A 20,962-nucleotide genomic window follows, 5' to 3' on the forward strand; every position below is an offset into this window, starting at 1 on the left:
TGTAAATGAATTAGCTATCATAGCTGCTACTTTATCTTTGCATTCTTATCTATACCTCTGTAAGGGATTAAGTAGTTTGGTGTACTTTTTTTCCATTGCATGAATGCATTGGATATACCCTGTCTTTGTGTCAAAAAAGAGAAAAACAAACAAACAAAAAAAATTACCCAATTCTAAAATGCCAAGAAATATAAACTTTGTGAAATTAAATAAATTATAAATTCAAAATGACAATTCATTTCTAAAAAGTAATATAAAATCTATCATTACAACTAAAATACATGCAAGATTTGTAAATCAAAGTAGCTAGATGATATCACCTGTCACTAAAATAAATAAATAAATAAAAATTAATGCAGTTCCATGTCCAATTGATTACACAATCAATGTTCAATTTAGATCCTGTACCAAACTGACCACCATTCGCATCAAATATGCATTAGAAAGCCCACTGAGGCACTAGATGGATGAAAGACCATCCATGCGTAAGATGAATGAAACATAAGATGAACGTAGAGATGAAAAAACATTAAAGAAACGAAATTGATGAATAAACCGGGGATGAAGAGTGGGGACAAGTGGCCACGAGAGGAGGGGGAGTCTAGTGGGAAAGGGGGGGGGGAGTTGGAAATGGAAAAGGAAGGCTCACCCCTAAACCCTCAACCCTAAATCGGTTTGCACGACGAAGAGCTCCTCACACAACCGAAGAAGCGTTGGCTTCCAACCCCCCCCCCCCCTCGCCCATCGCTGTATTGCTATCCCACTTTGTACTCCGCCGAGTTTCGGACTCGCCCACTCGGATCTTCCTTGAATGCAGCACCCAGCTCGGCCTTCGATTTCCCTCGCGGTTTTGGGCGAAGAAGAGTCGGAGGTTTCTCACTACTGCGACCAATTCTCTCGGTTTCGTTTGCGGTTGGGTTTTTTTTTTTTTTTTTTTTTTTTTTTTTGAATCGTGGCGATTCGTTGCCGTGGAGAAAGTCTGGAGGTGGCGCGCCGAGGTTTAGCTGGTATGGCCCATCAGCTGTCGCGTGTGGCGGCGAGGAAGCTTTACTCGCTTGGCGCTGGAGGTACATTTTGGTGCTCTCGTCATTTCTGTGTTGCAATAGCTGCTTGTATACCTTCGTAAGCTGTACTTCTCTGTATTTGACATGGTTTTGCAGCAAGTAATGCGTTTTTTCCCATTGTTTTAATCAAGGATTTGTCTTGGTTGGAATCCGTGGTCGTATGGGTGGTATTATCGTTTCTGTCGCTGTATCCGTTCTGGATGACATCCAGAGTGTATACTTTTTCATGGTAGTATGTTGCGCGTCAGCGGGAGGTGTAATGCTTGACAGAATGTAAGGATCTCGTTAATTTGAATTCAATGTTTATTTGTAGTTTTAGGAAAATCTTCTTATTGTCATGCCTTGGTAAATTTAGAGTCTCTGTATATGGTGACAGTATTGTGTTCTAATTCGCTTTCGTGTCTCTATTAGAGTGTTTCATTTTCGAGCACCCCCATTTGATTTCTGTCCTTTCATAAGTCCCATGGTGCATAGATTATTAGACGAATCTGCCTTTCATACAGGTAGATTTGACGAGACGGGTATTGCATGGGAATAGGCCGTCTCTAATTCAGCTGCTTGGAAGCTCAATTTTCAAGCGACATTTGAAGCAGTTAATTTCAAGATGTATCTCATTCCACTGTTCTGGGTTCTCTATTATGCAGGAAACTTACGAACGTTAGGATCTGGCTATGCTAAGGCCAATTGGTTTAGCACGCAAGAATTTAACGATGCTTCTCGAGATACTGTATCAGATTCAAATATACAAGTTCCAGAGTTTAACCGGGGTCAGTTCGATGCTTCTCCTGATTCTTTTTCATTCAATTCCGTCGCTTCTTCGGAACCTCTAATCAGTGGAGAGCAATCTGACCAGCCTGCGTTTAAGCCTTCAGACAACTATTCATCTGGCCGCGCCTACCAACCTCGTGGTGTCTACAAGGTGTAAACATCCCTTTACCTTAGAAGTTCGTAAGTTACTTTGTTCTGCTTATGGGTTGGTTTATAACAATGTGCAGGTTAATAGTTCAGAAAGAATAGAGCTGAATAGGATTAGTATGCTTCTTAGTAGAAGAGTCTTCAAATTTACAACGTCGCATAACCTCAGGACTGCACTGTCAGTTATTGTGTAACTAACTAGTGTGTCCTGTCATTAACACAGGCTATACTTTTGGGAGAAGTCGGCCAAGCTCCCGCACAAAAAATCCTGAAGAGTGGGCGAGCAGTCACTGTATTCTCTGTGGGCACTGGAGGAATGCACCTCAATCGTAGGATGTTTGATGGGGAAACTCCTGAAGAGTTTGCAGAACGGAGCAACATGCAGTGGCATAGAGTAGCTGTATATCAAGAAAAGGTTGGCAACCTCATCTTGCGCTCTATGAAGCAGGGGTATGCTGCCGCTAACCATGACTTACGGTGTGATTACTGCATAGATGCTGAGATGTACTGTTTTATGCACTCCAAAGATGCACATCCAGGTCCTAGCCCAGTATGTGGTTGTTGTTAGTCTGTGATATGTAGTCACTTACGATGAGTCGTTGATCTTACCAGGGCACAGGTTTATGTGGAAGGCAATATGGAAACAAGAGTTTATACCGACCCTGTTACACAACAAGTGAAGCGAATCCGAGAAATTGCAGTACGCCAGAATGGTAGAGTCTTACTGTCATCTGTTTTCCAGCTTTTTCAATTGATTAACTAGTGGTAGCACTTAATATGATAAAAGCAACTACATATATCACATAAACTGCTGGAAGTCAAGCGTCATATGTGAGTTGAATTTATTCAAAGTTTTGTGTTCCTACTGACAGTCTGATTTTTGCATTGGTTATTGTAATTTAGGACGACTTTTATTTATGGATACAGCGTCAACAGACAAGGATTTACAGTTCAGCGAAAATCCGTTGGATTCAGTAGATCCAATTACTAATCATCCAGGGTCGTCAGAGCAGTCCCTAGGTGTATAAGTTGCTTTCTATTGCACCATTTTCTACAGCTGAGTTTTGCGGAAGTATCACCTTAAGATTTTTGAAGGAAGACTTTGATTCTTACCCTTTTCTACATAAACCATCTGGTTTGCATCTGGTGCCTTAAACAGCTATCACTGGAGGACGGATCTGGTAACTGATTATTGTCTATCAGCATTTGGATTGCACGTTAGATCGACACAGTGGCATTTACTACATTGCCCAAACAGGATATTTACACAGAATTCTTTATGATTCTCTTTAACAGTTTTATTCAGTGTAGACCATATTCTAAAGGAGTCAGTGGAAGATGAATCTTGCAAGTAGTGCTGGATTAGCGTCTTTCCTTCTGTACTTCTCAGTCAGTTCTGCAGATGGCTTGCTTGATGCATTCCTTTACTTGATACGCTCACACAGTATGGTTTTAATGAGTTCTGTGTGATACTGCAATTCTATTTGTCCAAATTCAGTTGTAAGATGGTAGTAATGAAAGCCAAGTTTTTCAGGCTTAGATCACTTGCTAGGGACATTAGTGGCAATAATGCATCTAATTATGACTTCTATGGTGTGTTAAAGATTATAGCTCTAATAATTTCTTTGTTATATAGTATTATATTTTTTATGAAGATTATGTATTAAAGATTTATTTTTTTATATTTTAATTTTTTATATTAATAATTGGTTTCTCCTTTTAAACTTATTTGATCAAACTACCATTTGATTCAAATGAGTGAACTAAATCCAAACAAGTATTTTCACATAATCTTAGTGTTGGACCTTTTGGTGGGTTCATATTTTTAAATATTTTGTATTGAAGATTGTTACATTATATTCTTCTTGAGCAACATTTATACATGAATTTCAATTTCATGCATGTAGTGACTCTTGTTTTTATTTGATGCTTATTATCTTTGTCCATGCTATAGTGACTACTTAAACTATTTTAGATAATGTAGTAACTCATTGTCAACTAGACTAGACTAAACTACACTAAACTAAACTATAATTGCTTTTGTAACATCCAATAGTCTCCCTCAACCCTAGTTTTCCTTCTTTTTAAAATGTTGCTTGTTTCTCTAAATACTTTGGCTCATCGTCAATCATTGTCATTAGTAAGTTCTCTAGCCTCTCTTTGTATATTTGCTATTCCTTTACAATCCTCTATGTTGTTTTGTAGGTTCAACTTTGTTTTTTCATCAATTGGTTGGATTTTATGTTGGCGTCAAGATTTTTTCATTTCATTGCAGTTTTTCTATCACATTATATTGTCAATATTTGGTAAACCACAACATGTATTCTCTAGTTTTGCTTGTAGTATGTCCACTTCAACCAAATTTTATGCTGTAAGACAAGGTCAATATTCAAGTATATGCAAATCCTAGTTAGAATGCCAAGCTAAAGTATTTCATTTTCCTTAAGTTGAATTCAAAGGTTTCAAATCCTTACCAAAAGTGCAATATTATCTTGATTCTTTTTATTTGTAGGGAATATGAAGTAGTCCTCCGATTTCTTTATTTCATTGATGAATAAAACCACTACATGATTTTGTTAAGATATCAACTTGTTGATATTTAGTTGGAATAAATTCAACTTTAATATTTTGCTTGTGTATCTTCTCTCTCATGTAATAATGTTACAATTCTATATGTTTTGTTTTTGAGTGCATTACAAGATTGTTAGCCAGCTTTATACAATTCATGTTATCACTGAAAATTTTTATTGATTTACCTTCTTAAATTTGTAATCCTATGAATAGTCCTCAAAGATAGCATATTTCTCTCGCAGCCTTAGATAAAGCTCTATGCTCTGCTTTGGTTGTTGACACTGCAACAGTTTCTTGTAGATTACTACTCCAATGAATAAGTGATGATCCAAGTTTATATAACAACCCTATTACTAATTTTCTAAAATGTGTCTCTCAAGCAATATCTGCATCCAACATAAGTTTGTAATTCTCCTTCATCATCATCTTGAAACAAAATTCCATGATCCATTGTTTCTTTAAGATATTTTAAAATATATTTAGCTACCATAAGATGTACTTCTTGCGGTTGATTCATGTATCTCAAGCAATAGTATACTGCAAACACTATATCATATTTGGTTATCTGTAGATGAATTAAACTCCCAATCAAGGATTGATAGTAAGTAACATCACATAGTAGAGACTTTATATCTTTTTAAAGATTTGTTTTTGTATTTTTGGTACAAATACAAATTTTGAATTTTCTATTCTATAATTTTTCAATAATTTTTCAATATATTTTGTCTGATGCATCTAGTTTCTTTATTTAGTAAATAAAATTTTTTCTCCTAAATAAGTGCGTACATTGCCCAAATCTTCCATTTCATATTCATTTTGTAAATATTTTTGAATTCTATCAATATTTGTATAATCATCTCTTGTTAATAGGAAGTCATCAATATATAAAAGTAATATGGTATATTTTCTGTTTTAAATGGAATAATATAAATTATGATCTTCATTGTTCTTATTGAGATTTTATTCTTTCAAATAAATGTCTATTCTTGAATATCAAGCTCTTAGAGCTTTTTAAGTCTATATCAAGCTTTCTTCATTTTGTGCACTTTTCTTTTGTTCTCTCATTTCTCCAGCCATTAGAAACTTTCATAAATATTTCTTCTTCAAGAATGCCATTTAAGAATGCAATTTTGACATCTAAATGTCTAATTTTCTATTTTCTTCCAGTAGCAAGTGCTACAATTCATCTTATAGTTGCCCATTTTACCATGGGAGCAAATATCTCAAAATAATCAATTCTCAATTTATGAAAATCTCTTCTTACTCCTAGTCTTCCCTTGTATTTTTTAACATTTCCAATATTGTTTGTTTTAGCTTTAACTACACATTTCAAATCATTTGGTTTGATTCCATTTGGTTGATCAATTAAATTCCAAATATAGTTTTTCTTAACAACCCTTATTTCTTGGTAAATTTATTGCTTCATAAAAAAATTGGTTTCCATATTTCATATTTTTCTACTGTCCAAATATAATCTTGTAATCTCCTATTTGGTTTATTAATTTTTTAAAAATTTTTGCAAATTTATTTTACCAATATCTTAACTAGATTTTTTTTTTTTTTTTTTTTTTTTTTGTATAATATTTTTCAAAATTTTACCTTTTGCAATCAATGATGTATCGTCTTCGCGATCAACTTTGTTGTAATTATTTCTTCTCGTCGAAGTTCAAAACATTTGTTTTGTTCTGTGGCTTTGATATTGTTTTCATTTTGTTCTAAAGCAAACTTTTGCTCTTCTTGCTGAGCTACTCAATTGATATGATTATTGTATTCTTGTTCAATAGTTTGCTCAACAGTTTGATCAACTTTGTAATAATATAATTCTTGATTTTGAATGTTTTTTTGTTAAAATTCCAATTGGTTATGTACTGTTATTAATCACGTTATCTATTTTTACAAATTCAAATCCAAATTTGGATGTATATATATATATACCAAACTTCCTATAATTCTTAAATGATGAACTTCTGGTTTCTTTTTTGTCCATCTTTCTTCTAAAGTTTCTCCTCTATTAGCCCTTGTAGGTCCTTTGTTTATAAGACAATTTGCAATATCTACTATTTTTGACCAAAAATATATAGTTGATTTTGCTTCATATTGTAAACTTCTTACCTTTTCAATAATTGCTCAGTTTCTTCTTTTTGCTACACCATTCTGAGGAAGAGTTTCAGCTTACATCAATTGTCTTTTAATTCTATTTTATTTTCAATAATTTGTGAATATTCCAGATAAAAGTTCTCTCCCTCCATCAGTCCTTAATATCTCTATTTTGTTCTTAGTTTCGGCCTTTATCATTGCCTTAAATTTCTTGAATTTCTGAAGAATTTTACTCTTTGTTTAAAAAACATTTACCTAACTTATACAACTTCTATCATCCATAAATATAGCAATAAATCAAAATTCATGCAGTCTATTTTTTGAATCTTTGGCTAATTGCAATTATTTTCAAGTTTTTTGCATTGTCTAGAATATACACATGAGGTTTTGTAGATAGAATAGCTCTTCCATCATATACAAGATATCCCACCAACAACATATTCCTGGTGATAGTTGGAGAGTACAGAACATTAGTGATCTTTATTTTACCATAGACGATTTTTAACTCAACATGACATTTTTCTTCCATTCCATATGATTCATCATTTAAGGTAGTGAGGCTTTTATTGGCCATTTTTGTCATGTTTGTAATTAAATTTTTTTCTCATGTCACATGAATACTACATCTGCTATCCATATACTACTATTTTGAATTCTAGGATTTGGCTAGAGATGCTCATCTAATTCATATGACTTCTCAACTTCTAAATTTACCACCATATTAACATCATTCTTTGTGGTTCTTTGTCTTTTTTGATGATAACACTCTTTTGCAATATAACTAGGCTTATGACATGTAAAATAATACCATAGTCATTCTTTTGCGGTTAAACATTCTCTCCTTCTTTCTCTGCTACTATGTCCATTTTGTACCAATTTTCCTTGACTTTGTCCAAGTCTATGATTCAAACATGTGATATAATTTATTTCTTTAACCTCCTCCAAGTGTTGAGCTCTTATATTCAGTTGCTTTGCCATGTTTAGTACTCATGTAACATACTTATTGAAACTCTTATTATATCATTATATCATAACTCGTAGGTAAGACATTTAAGAACAAATTTAAAGTCAGTTTTTTTTGGAAGTAGTTCGCCCAATTTTGTTAGATTATTCTTATATTCCTCTGCTAGTCTCACATGCTCTTTGACATCTCCTTTATCCTGCAAACATAATGAGAAAAATTGAAAGTTTATCAGTATAATCTATCATTGATCTCCACTTTGATAAATTTCCTTGAGAATATTCTATGCATCAACATGATCTAATTTTTCTATCAGCATATCCATGAATTCATTACAAATAGACATCAATATTTCTAAATGTGCTCTGTTCTTTTCCTACTAAAAAGTTGTTGTACTATAGAGTTTGTCTCCAATCAATGAAGGAAAAGTTGCTAGTTTTCTTTTCACTTCCATAATTGCCCATAAATTCTCTCTGATAAGTATTGATTTCATTCTAGACTGTCATACATTATAGTTTGTCACCAACTAATTTGTTGGTTTCACCCACAAAGGAATGCCATCTTAGTTAAGTCTCTCTCATTTCTGAAGTCTTTGCAAGACTTTCTATATAACTCTATCATCAATTGTACAACTAATAGTTTCTACTTCTTGAATAAAGATTATAGAAGCATTCTTTCGTAGTAATAAGATAACTCTTCTACATACTCTCAAAAACCTAGTTACTTTCAATGATCAACGGACTTTCTCCAGCCATGCTCTAATACCATGTTAAATGTTTTCTATTGAAGATCGTCACATTACATTCTTCCTAAGCTATATTTGCACATAAATTTTAATTTCATGCATGCAATAACTTCTATTTTTATTTAATATTTATTGTCTTTGTCCACACTACAACAACTACCTTTTTCTATTTTAAATGGCGTAGGAACTCATTGTCGACTAGACTAAACTACACTAAACTAGGATTGCTTCTATAACATCCAACACATACAACAACATCGACATAGATCAGAGTTCCGGGGGACCAGACTCCAAATAATAATAATAATAATTTTAATAGTAGAGAGCCCCACATCAAAGATGTGAATGTCCTGCAGCGATGCAGCTTCGCTGATACGGAAAGCTCAGTAATGTGGTGAGAGACTAGCAACAAGCACAGTACCACTCCGCATGCAACGAAATCATTCCCAAGGGACGAGCAGTGAATTGCCGATGTAACAGCATCTCACTTCAACGAAGCCAAATCCACGTCACATTTCTGCTCACTTCAACTGCATCATCATCTACTTTACGTCCACACCACACACACACACACACACACATATATATATATATATATATAACTTCAAACCGCGAGTACTATCCGTCTATCTAGCTATGTACATATATGTATATATATATATATAGAGTTAAATAGACGGATGTGCTCCACCAAGTGTCTCAAAGTGTGAAATGTGGGTACAAAGCATACGATAAGAGCTGCAGTTCCGACGTTGCAGCTTCATGTGTCGATAAAACGAAGCCCCATGATACATTTGCTGAGAGCTCGTACTGACGCCGAACTGGACCCTACCTGGTATAAATCCCACCGTTGTGGGCGGACAGTCTCATCACATCTGCCGTGAGTGAGTGAGTTGCATTCGTCTGGTCGAAGTTGTGGGCTTGTGACTGCAAGTCTCAGTGTGAGCCGTTTGGGACCAAACTAGAGACATGGGGATCACCACCGGGAAGGGTGTGATGGTGTCGAGCTTGTGTTTGATCGTGGTGCTTGCTCTCGTTGCGAATGTGAATGCGCAGTGTAGCCTGAGCCAGCTGAGCCAGTGCATCAGTGCTGTCACCCAGGGTACCAACCCCCCGCCCCTTTGCTGCAACGAGGTGGCTTCGGCCGACTTCGGCTGTTTCTGCAACTTGGTGTCGAGGGGGAACTATCCTCCAGCGTACGTCAGCAATGCGGTCCTAGTGCCGCAGAAGTGCGGGGGAGAGGCCTACTCGAAATTAAAAGGCAAGACCTGTGCTGGTAAGTCGTATCATACTGGTTCGTAACTCACCCAGCCTTTTCCACAGCTGCAGAAATGTCCTGGAATTGCTTTCAAGAAAAAACTTTCATCCACAACACGATGAGTCCGAAACCATCTTCTTCAAAGTTGCCCATTCAATCTCCCTCCGTCACTGCTTGTAACTGTTAGTACTGCAAATGGTCGTCATGACACTATTGTCAGCACTTCTGTGTCTGATGACGCTTACTCGACTGCAATTATTTTGTTTTCTTCCACTAGCTACATTGCTTGTTCAGTTTTTACTCTAATTTGAATTCAATTTCATGTCAATTTTTCTCGTGAATATCATGCTTAGGGATTTTGGTATTACACCAACTATTCATACATGTGCCTGAAGTGTAATGTATATCATTTGATTCATCTCTGCATTGGTGTTTCGAGTGAGTTGATGATGGTGCATTGCGATGGCGGCTCGCAGGTCAATACATTCCTTGAAGATGGAATCGTCAATACCTCGGCGACGAGCAGTGTGGGAGTGGTTGCATTGTATCATGTACAACTTCACACACTATAGTTAGAAGTTTGCTGAGATTAATGGTATTTACGTCAGTACTTGAAGATGGATTTCTAGATTAGTGCTCACGGTTATTGTATGCCCAGTAATTCGTAATTTGTTATTATAGTGGTCAGTTGCAGGTGCTCACACTGAAGACTAAATGAGGGTTGAAAATCTTGTGATTTTACGCAACTTGACTTGTGCCACTCAATGGCTCTTCACGAGGGTTTGAAATGTCAGTAAAACAGCAATAGGTTCATGGATCATTCATTGTTTAAGGACTTTGAATTTGCGATTTCCCATGAATATAGCATTTAATGAAATGCTTACCTTGGGTGTACCTTGCTCTGATAGCCACAATCTGCTGCCTCAATGAGACAATAATCATATTAACCACTACACAAATCCATGAAATTGCTGAAGACCAAGGCAAATGAAGAGAATGGAATCGTAACATTGCTCACGCGGCAACATGTGCACTCAAACGTACTGACCGCACAAACCTTTCTGAAACGTGGCAGCTATCGTGACATAATAGCATTCGAGGCGATCAACTGGCTAAATGAAGCTCTCCGTAACGGAAGGAATACACGCCTAGCAGTAGCTTATAGTTATCTAGACCAAGTATTTTAATTTCCACAGGAGGATTGCCATCACTTAAGTTGAGATCCACCAAAGCCATACTCACACTGTTGAAGTATTGATCCCAAAATAATCTTCTCTAGAACTCAGCGGACACAGAATCTGACCATCCATCACGTCGCTGCTTACTGTCAGAATTAGATCCAGACTGGGAAGAGAACTAATGAGACCCACTGTCATCGAAACTGTCCATCGTTTTAACCATTGTCGCTGCTACTTTTCTTTGAAAGTTGGCAGAATCAGTAACTAAAGTAGATGCTGCAATCCAACTTCTGGATATTCTCTCACTTAAGTCCATCACAAGCTGGCATGAAATCTCCAGTTTCACGATATTAGTGCTGCGATTGTTGTCTATGCGTGTAGACAAAAGAAATAGTTTTCCAACAAATTTTATCCAAACTTTTTAGCAGGATCAATAGGATTGTGTGAACCGCAAGGTAGCTGGTTGAATCTGAGGACTTGTCCACCAAAGCTTTCAGCAAGAACGTACAAATTAGGCTTTTTTTGTCACGAAATTAGTGTAGCCTAATAGTACCACATAACAACCAGAAAATGTGGTAAAGTTTCAAAACGAACTTTTGCAGCGCTACGCTACTACTCATGCTCATGTCTTTACGGTTGCCCAATTCATTTTCTTGACGCCTACACACGTGCAATTAGGACTGAGACACTTGCAAAACTGCAAATTGTTGAATATAAATATAGAGCCTAATGCACGCACAATCAAATTTTTCTTTAGATGCCACCTATGGTTAACATTAGCTAGATTGCAACAAGACTATTTAGATATGACTGTAAATAAAAAGAGTGCAACTTTACTATTAGGAAAGATCACAATAGAAAAACACTCTATAGCAATTTACAACAGCATTGTCAGAGAATTTGGATAAAAATAAGAATTGCAAAAGCACAAATTGTTTTTGATCTGTTGTAAACTTCAAAGATATTCCTCAAGATTCAATAGGTTGTGATCTACTAAATATAATCTATAAAATTTGAAAGAAATTTGATCTATAAATAAATCGTTATCTTCTAAACTATTGTCTCATAAGCTAAAAAAATCATTAATAAAAAAATCATTCTTCTAACAAATACAACTTTTAACTTCAAAAGCAGTGTAATCAAGTAAATACTTTTCTTGTATGCCAAAAAACTATTCTTGAAAAAAAAATCCACACTTAAATATATACTAAATAAACATCTTTACATAATCTTAATTTAGCCAAAATCATAATTTGTAATATTAGATGATAAATTAAAAATATTTAACCCTTATGATAAAAATTAAATATTAAAACAAAAATATTTTAAAAGTGTACAAAGATGTACCTATAGCCTTTATCTAGAAGATGCATACACCTTATAATTTCTAAAAATAGAATATATGTTCTTATAGATAAAATAATACGTGGGTATAACTAAATAATTATTAATAGATATTTTGAAGTAATTTAAATCATTTGGTGTATCTAAGCATTCAATTATCCAATCTCTCTCTACATATATACATACACATACATACATACATATATATATATATAATACTGATAAATTCTAATGCTATTGAAAATTTACTTTTAATTTTACAAGCTTACAATTCCAACACAAATTTAATTTATTTTGATTTAAAATAAACTTTTATGTTTATATAATGACATAGAAATCAAGAAATTTAGACATTTTATTTTATATAATAATTTATTTTTATTTTGTATTTATATTTTATCTGTCATTAATATTAAAATTTATATTATTATATTATTATTTATTTTTTGAATTAATTTAAGAATTATGAATTTTCTTAATAATTTGAAATTATAATAATATTTTTAAAATTATATAATATTATTTAAGAATTACAGTCATAAATTAATCATGATGTATACAATAATTAAAAGTATATCCAAGTTTTTTCTTGCCTGTTGGAATAAATCTTAAAAATTATAAAACATAAATGCACAACTTGACTCTATTATAACATAAAGAATATGAAAATATAATACAACATTATAGACTACTATTTACATTAAATATCTAGACAATGCAATACTATACATATAACAATTATTTATATTAATTTACTGTAATTCAAAGAATGTTGCATTGCATATACCATAATCTGTTACAATAACTTATTGTTCATATAAAATGTTGTACTTTGTATTTAAAAATTATTTACAAAAACATATCAATTGATATACTTTACATAAAAATATTCTATTTTTTTTATAAAACCCTAATATTTGAGCCAAATTTAAAATTTCAATATACTATTTTAATAGAAATAATTTCATAGAAACTCTATGATCTACAAAAATCTACTATAATAGAATAAATTTTGATTAATTGTTTTTTTTAAAAAAAATAATATAAAAAATACTTAGAATTAAGAATAAAAATAATAAAATAGTGAATTAATATAAATAATTTGATTAGATTAAAAAATCTCAATATAAAATATTGTACAAAGAATATCCATACTATACTAAATAATTTAAAGATAGAATATTTTAAGTATAAAATTATTCAAAAGCTATAATAAAAATTATCAATGATCTAAAAAAATAGCTTTAATATATAATATTAACTAAGAGTTTATTATACACAATGTATTGACTATAATGATGGTACTTTATACACATAGAATCCTAATTTTTTTATGACAGCAATTAATAGTAATCCATGTAGAAAATTTTATGTAGCACACAAAACTTTTCTAATAAATATCAAAACTTCTATTTCCATTAGCTTCAAATAACTTAAATACTAGAATAAAATCCTAGAAAATTTATTATTATTTAATAAAAATAAGTTATGAGATATATTCAATGTTGTATTAGGTTCAAACTTTTTTTCTTATACATCTTTACAATTCCTTGAAATGTTACGCTTGGCACATCAATAAGTACCAAGAGCTCTTAATATATACCAATCAACTAATAACAACGATTTTTTTAGTACACATAGTATTAGATGCATAAGTAGGGTTGATTTAGTAAAGAAAATAATTTTTCTTGATCAACTTCCAATACATTTGTTGTCTACTAATCATAACAATTTTATATAAAAAATATGATTTCTAGCAATTTTAATGAATAAAAATATCTATAATAATAGATTATTAATCTAAGTTTATGCACACATTGATATAACTTCATCTATAATAACTATTAAAATACACATGGCACAATAGCAATAGATGTACAAAAATCAAAGAATTTTTGATGATATTACATACGTGACATTATTACTAGATGCATAAAAAATAACAACTTGCTAATGAAATCACATATTCTATATTTTTAGTAGATGTCTAAAATTAATATGGTATTAATCATATACCACTAATTCAATTAATACAATTTTTTAAAAATTATGTAACACTTAATACATGATCATTCAAAAACATAAAATATAAATGCTTGATTTATCTCAATTACCAATACTATACTACACATACTATATTATTTCTACTAATAAAGTTATATCACATTAAAGAAGAAATAATACAAGTCACTTTTAAATTTTAAAAAATGAACAAAAAATCATTAGAATTGGATGATTTTTTGTTCATTTTTTAATAATATAATGATTTTTTGTTAATTTTTTTACACTCATAAATTATAATTTTATCAAAAATAAAATCCACCAAAATTTGCACATATAGATAGAGTTTTATCTAAATAAATTCTTACATTTTTGTAATGCAATGCTATTCTTGATTAGAATAAACATACACATTATTAAAATTGATATTGGAAATTTCTACAAAATAATATATATATATATATATATATAAATATTAGAGGATATTACAAAGACAATGGTATAAATATACAACGTTGACAAACAAGACATGGAAATGACAAGCCTAAAGACTACAAAAATATACAAAAGTAAACTTTGTTGCATGCAAAATCATCTATACCAAGAAGAAAAAATTGATGATATTTACTAATTATAGAAATATTTGTAGCTTCAAAACCATAGCATACAAAAGATAAATATAATAATATAAAAAAAGAAAAAATGCATCATTACAGTATAAGATTTTGTATAGATGGCCAACAAATAGAAGTGGTAATATGTTAAGTTTTAACTTCAAAAATATACATAACAAAAACTTTAATTTTAAAGTAGAAATAGAGACAAAATATAGAAAACTAAGAAAATATATAGATACATTGATATAAATAATCTCAATAAGACATTAAAAATAAATTTAATCACTAAAAGAAAAAAATTAAAATAATGCAATATGACATAGAGTAATACATTCTTTTATAGTCATCTAATATTTGTTTTATTATAAGTAGAAGAAAAAAAAGATATCAACTTTAGATGGATTGTAGAAGGATTGGTACTCATTAAATTCCCTTGTAAAAAAAATTATCATCCATAAATAGATTTAGGACAATTTTAACAAATTTTTGATATGCTTATCCTTGCCCACATCTACTTACATACAAATTTTCAAAATTGAGGACTAAGAAGAATAAAGACTTAAAAATACCTTAAAAAGAACAAAAAAAGGACTAAAGCAAAATACTAGAGAGAACAAAGAAACAAGCATTTAAAGAAGAAATTAAAATATAACTATAGCATTAGTCTACAATATACAATGACTCAAAAAACTATTTCAATGTTGACATATTTTTGAAAGAATGGTGTATTATAGATGAATTATAGTGAATAGTGACACGTGGTTTGTATAGCAAATAAAATATTCTTTGGCATCTATTAAATGAATCTAGGTTGAAAAGAATCCATTAAGTAATTGTGGAGCTTTGATCAATCTAATTTAGAATAGTATTGAAATATTTTTTTTAAGTAAGGTATCCAATTACATATCAGTACTTTGTAGGATCTCCTTTGGCCTTGATAACTACTTCCAACCTCTTAGGCATACTTTCTATAAACTTTTGGTACAAAACTACTTCAATATTATTTCATTCTGCAGCTATTCTTTTCTATAATTTCCAAACTCCCTTTGGTTTATTTTCCAAGTGTTGAATTGGCATTTGAATTGCTCTCAAAGATGTTTAATGGAATTAAGATCAAGAGACTAAGCAAGCAAATCCATTATAATCCCATGATAATCAAACCACTTCCATGCTAGTTTTGAGTTATGCTTGAGATTGTTATCTTGCTAAAAAATCATCTCCTTCTTAAAAATGCCAAATTCTTCAATGCTAGTGAATAGATTTTTTTTGCAAGAATTTCCATGAATTGCTTAGTATTCATCTTCCTCTCAATCTTTGCCATCCTTCCAATCTCATTCCATCCTATACAAACCCATACCATTCTATTTCCACTCCCATGCTTAACTTTTTCTTAGATCTTCTTATCAAGTAAGGATTGACCTTTTTGTTTCCACGCCCACTTTTTGCTATTTGACTCAAATCTGTTGATTTTTGTCTCATTTGATCAAATAATCCTCTTCCAATCCTCCATAGTCCATTTCCTATACTTTAGAACAAAATCTAAGCATTGTTTGCGATGGCAGGTCGATAGTAGTGGTTTTTTCTTCTTCACCACAACTTGCATATTCTATTTCTTAAGAACATTTCAAATGGTTTGGGTTGACACATGATTATTGATAATATTGTTAAGGTTTTTAGAAACCTCAATAGCATTTTCAGCCTTCTTAGTGGTGATTTGGCAAATGATTGTTCTTTCATCTACTACAATGAGTTTTTTTTTTTTTTTTTTTTTTTTTTTTCTAATTTAAGGTTTTTATTATTAAAAGTGATCTTTTTTGCTAGCTTAAAGATAGTAGCTTTACTGTGGCCAAGTTTAGAAGCAATTTGGCCAAAAGATTTTTGAGAATGAAGAAGAGCAGAGATAATGTTGTCTTGGAGAGAGTGGAGAATGGATCTCATAGTTATTCAAGGAATTGTCAAGGACACAAGAATTTGACAAAAAAATATGTCAAGATTAAAGATAAGGAATGAGATTAATAGCAAAAGTGGTTCCAAAGACTCCTATTTATATTATAATAAAAATTATAGAAATCTATGGTACTTTCTGTAGAATTTTCTAGAAGTCTAAAGAAGCTTTTAGAAGTCCAAAGAAGCTTTTAGAAGTCCAAAGAAGCTTTTAGAAGTCTAAAGAGGCTTCTAAAAGCCGATGGAACTTTCTAAAAGATTGTGAAAGATTCTATAAGTATCTAAAAGGTTTTAAAAATTTCCAAAAGATTCTAAAAGGTCTTAGAATGTAATAATTTGGAATATGTTTGTGCTAGGAATTGTAATTAAGAATGGTGCTTTTATAGCTAGTAGTAAGCATTAATGATGTCATTAGATTAGTAATAATATTATCATAGTAAATTTGATGATGATAGAATGCTATATTGTTGAGTAATTAATAGAATCCAAAAATTAGACACTACATTCAAAAAATTGTTTCAGTACTACTCTAAATTAAATTGGTCATAGCTCCGCAATTACCTAATGGATTCTTTTCAACCTAAGCTCATTTGGTAGATGTAAAGAAATAATTTATTTGTTATACAAATCACGTTTCATTATTTACTACAATTCATTTGTAATACATCATTCTTTCTAAAATATATCAACATTAAAATAATTTTTTGAATCACTACAGTTAGCCAAAAATAAATTCGAGACTAGCCTACAATTACCAAAATCCTTAGCTTTTTACATAAACCTTCTTAACAACTAACTTTAGATGGTAATCTTATATTATTTATATTAGTTTGGATTTTGTCTATCCCATCATTCAACCACTATAAATTGGACAAAATCCAAATTGATATTGCAAATAGATGAAAGTTATATACAAGCATGAAGCAAGGTACCAATTGAACAATTATCTCTTAAGATTGCTTTAGATGAAAATAATACTCTTTAAATCTATGATAAGTATTCTCTTAAAATTATAACTCATCTCCTTCCTATCTTACTAACAAGTCACATATATTACTCATTTACTATTGACTTTTCGGCTTTGTTTGAATTTTTCTCAAAAGCATCCTCCTTGAATGTGTGCTTTGAGATTGCAAAAAAAAGAAAAAAAAAAAAAGAAAAAAAAGAAGAAATGACAACCAATTAGACATATTTTACCTTTTCCACATACTTTCTAACATTTTAAGCTACAATAGTCGTTCTATATACCAGCTTGAACACAGTGAAAGACACAAACTTATTACCAAATCTAGAAAATTGATATCGTCTGGCGGAATGTATCTCAACTTAAAATACTGCGACTCCAGGAGGACATTCGACTGACGTACTAAAAAAAATCGCCACTACGTAACATCCTCCGGCAGCAAGGTTCTGTCCCAAGTATTCCATCTAATTTGAAACCAATTTATTTAATAAAGATACCAATAATGATACCATCGAATCATCCACTAAACGAGCGAGCCGATGGAAAAGCGTAGGTGAAGGCTAGCGTGCCGACATTGTATTTGAGCTAGTTCATGAAAGAAGCTTGAATTGGAGAGGAGTTACCGCCATTGACAGAACGAGAGAATAACTGCTCTCATGGATCTTAGAATCATGACAGCCACACACTTCACTTGCCGTCACTAGGAGAGGCCTCACAGGTACTCGTTGACTAATTACCCCAACACATCCGCCATATTCAATATTTAGACAGTAATTCGGAGTCTCTATGTTCAAATCGTTTCCAGATGCGTCAGAGTTTGTGGAACAATTACATAGCAATTACGCAACTTATAGACAGTACTTGAGGTTTTAAGAAGATCAATACACTTATTCAACCACTCTTGAGTGGACGGTTAGAACGATCAAACTTCTCTTCCATCATAACAGTGTATTCCCAAACAAACGATCATGTGTTCTTGTTAAAACTTAAGGCTGTTCTCGGGAATGGAACAAATGGTGTTATGATGTCGTTTTGTACATGGCAAGAATCAGGCATAGAAACAGAAACAACGAAAATCACACCCAACCTCGAGACGATCCTAGTGTAGAAAGGCAACCCAATGTCAGCTGCAGCGAGAGTCTGAACACAACGTCATCGCTAATCAACAAACAGAAATTGAATGCGCAACTATTGCACTCATACAATAGCATTAGCAGCACTGGCAATCCTAGGCCACAAGTCGGCACACTCTTTTCCAATGGGACCAGTGATAGCAGAACCTGCACAAGTTGCCAAAAACATTGGTTTGATCAAACTCCAGTCCCAACAACTTCACATGAGTACAAGAGTGGTTGAACAAAAAAATATGACTGTAATCTTTAAAATCAAGTAGGTAACTACTGTAAGACAGATTTCACAGAACAGACCAACTGAATGTATTTCCTAAAATCAAATAGATGTAAGTGAGATTACCTTTCATTTCTCCCTTAGGATTAACAATAACACCTGCATTATCTGCAAATAAAGAAAACTTAAATCAGTATTTAAGATTGAATTGAATTAAGAAAACAAATCTCCATCACACTAATTTATGGGCTTCAGCCTCAAAGATAAAACAACCGACGAGACGAATGAATAAGATACTCGTGCTACGTATCGCATGCAATACCGTATCCAACGGCGAAGAAATTACATTGCAAAGGCAAGACAGGCAGGCAGAGAAGACATCAGAATAAATTCGTTAGGACCAAAAATCTGCTTGCGAAGAGGATGTTCTTACCTTCGAAGTACATGAAGACACCATCTTTACGCCTCCAGGGCTTGCGCTGGCGCACAATTACAGCAGGCATGACCTTCTTCCGCAAGTCCGGTTTTCCCTTCTTGACAGTGGCCATAACCATGTCGCCCACGGCAGCAGCTGGCAACCTATTAAGGCGCCCTTTCACCCCCTTGACGGAGATGACATACAGATTCTTAGCTCCAGTGTTATCCGCACAGTTCACCACAGCGCCCACAGGCAGACCGAGTGACATGCGAAACTTGTTCCCGGAGGAACCTCCTCTACCTGAAACGACAAAGTATTATCATTATGACCACCCCCGCATAGACGAAAAAAAACCCAGAAAACCACACAACCATGACACATCTACGATTGCAGCATAAGTATGGCTTTAACAAGCAACGTAAGATGTAGAACCCTAACCACAAACCCTAAACCACCACTTGGGCTGCAGAGTTAGCTGAGAAACACTAGGTCTAGCGAATAAGGTCAAAGCAGTAAGTCACACACTCCGCGAAAATAGGCCTTTCTAAACACCATCACAATGAACTCGTACAACGAAACCCGACAAGAGACAGAATGCTTCATTGACTTCAGAACCAGCGTAGCCGGACGCTCATGGTCACGTAAAGATCGCAAACAGAGTGTGATTCAACAAGACAGGAGGCAAAACATACCTAAAGACAATAATCCGACGAGAGTAAGGGAAGAAAGAACTCATACCGCGCTTCGACATGGCGGACGCTCGAGCATGCGACTACACTCCGTCGTGCAAGAGAGGCCTCTTGGTGCGATCGCTGCGTCTACAAGCTCCCTGACCTAATGTCCGTTCGGAACTGGACCTCAAGCTCGGTATGTAGCCTCGGTGTCAAACCGAAATAATGGGTGCTCGTTCACACTGACACCATCAACAAACGATTCGACTCTGTTTTCAATCGCACTTCTCTGCTGAATATAAATATTTTATTATACTGCAAAGTATGATTAAATTAATTCGTTTCTTAATTTATTTTTTATTTTTAAAATAATGCATTCTAGATAAAGAGGGATACCAATTTTGAATTTGTGTCATACAGTTCAGATTTTGCTTATGAAATTCTATTGACACAAACAACTTTGCAATAACAAATTGATCTTCAATATTCATTGTGTATGATTTATTCATATAAACATAAATTCTTAGTTTATTTTCTCAAACTTGTAGTAGACATGAACATAAAAATAAGTTTTTTTTTTTTTTTTTTTTTTTTTTTTGTAGTACAATGCATTTAGTGTAATAAATTTGTATTATCATCAAATATCTATGTTTTCTATCAGAATAATTTCAAAAAATTAATTCATATTATATATATATATATAGATAGATAGATAGATAGATAGATAGATAGATAGATGTGAAAATTCAATTTTTCTCTCCCCTTTTTTAGTTGAGATTCTTTTATACATTTGAGTTTTTTTAGTTGTGGTGAATTCCAAAAAACAATATCAAAGTTTGTCATTTTAGGATAGTGAGCAATGTAAAA

At 32.7% G+C, this 20,962-nt stretch overlaps 3 protein-coding genes across 4 annotated transcripts; 2 read left to right on the forward strand and 1 right to left on the reverse strand.

Annotated features, from left to right (window-relative positions):
- Nucleotides 1–680: 680 nt before the first annotated feature.
- LOC112293165 (uncharacterized) lies at nucleotides 681–3,518 on the forward strand. The gene is made up of 5 exons (XM_024542320.3): nucleotides 681–1,067; nucleotides 1,709–1,983; nucleotides 2,203–2,429; nucleotides 2,592–2,692; nucleotides 2,883–3,518. Exons 1-5 carry the CDS (start codon nucleotides 1,010–1,012, stop codon nucleotides 3,005–3,007), a joined length of 786 nt encoding a protein of 261 aa, XP_024398088.1. The 5' UTR covers nucleotides 681–1,009; the 3' UTR covers nucleotides 3,008–3,518.
- A 5,652-nt stretch (nucleotides 3,519–9,170) lies between these two features.
- On the forward strand, nucleotides 9,171–10,431 carry LOC112293370 (uncharacterized). The gene is made up of 2 exons (XM_024542684.2): nucleotides 9,171–9,629; nucleotides 10,088–10,431. The coding sequence occupies exons 1-2, from the start codon at nucleotides 9,323–9,325 to the stop codon at nucleotides 10,102–10,104; spliced, it is 324 nt and encodes a 107-aa protein (XP_024398452.1). The 5' UTR covers nucleotides 9,171–9,322; the 3' UTR covers nucleotides 10,105–10,431.
- Nucleotides 10,432–18,632: 8,201 nt separating this feature from the next.
- On the reverse strand, nucleotides 18,633–20,206 carry LOC112293124 (large ribosomal subunit protein uL14x/uL14z/uL14y). Of its 2 annotated transcripts, none has more exons than XM_024542239.3 (4): nucleotides 20,163–20,206; nucleotides 19,440–19,724; nucleotides 19,133–19,174; nucleotides 18,633–18,939 (listed from the first exon to the last, which is right to left on the reverse strand). In XM_024542239.3, the coding sequence occupies exons 1-4, from the start codon at nucleotides 20,173–20,175 to the stop codon at nucleotides 18,857–18,859; spliced, it is 423 nt and encodes a 140-aa protein (XP_024398007.1). In that variant the 5' UTR covers nucleotides 20,176–20,206; the 3' UTR covers nucleotides 18,633–18,856. The 2 variants fall into 2 exon arrangements, with proteins under 2 accessions (XP_024398007.1, XP_024398008.1); XM_024542240.3 differs by having other exon boundaries at nucleotides 20,117–20,206.
- Between the last annotated feature and the right edge of the window lie 756 nt (nucleotides 20,207–20,962).

Source organism: Physcomitrium patens, chromosome 16 (genome assembly GCF_059467195.1).
Source record: "Physcomitrium patens ecotype Gransden chromosome 16, ASM5946719v1, whole genome shotgun sequence".
Lineage (NCBI taxonomy): Eukaryota > Viridiplantae > Streptophyta > Bryopsida > Funariales > Funariaceae > Physcomitrium > Physcomitrium patens.

Bases quoted from the DNA above. Each gene is read 5' to 3' on its own strand.
- LOC112293165 (XM_024542320.3), top strand. From the start codon at position 1,010: ATGGCCCATCAGCTGTCGCGTGTGGCGGCGAGGAAGCTTTACTCGCTT. The intron at 1,068-1,708 runs GTACATTTTGGT...TCTATTATGCAG, and splicing joins TTACTCGCTTGGCGCTGGAG to GAAACTTACGAACGTTAGGA. The intron at 2,693-2,882 runs GTAGAGTCTTAC...ATTGTAATTTAG, and splicing joins AATTGCAGTACGCCAGAATG to GACGACTTTTATTTATGGAT.
- LOC112293370 (XM_024542684.2), top strand. From the start codon at position 9,323: ATGGGGATCACCACCGGGAAGGGTGTGATGGTGTCGAGCTTGTGTTTG.
- LOC112293124 (XM_024542239.3), bottom strand. The intron at 19,175-19,439 runs GTAAGAACATCC...CTTTATTTGCAG, and splicing joins TGTCTTCATGTACTTCGAAG to ATAATGCAGGTGTTATTGTT. The intron at 18,940-19,132 runs GTAATCTCACTT...CAACTTGTGCAG, and splicing joins TCCTAAGGGAGAAATGAAAG to GTTCTGCTATCACTGGTCCC.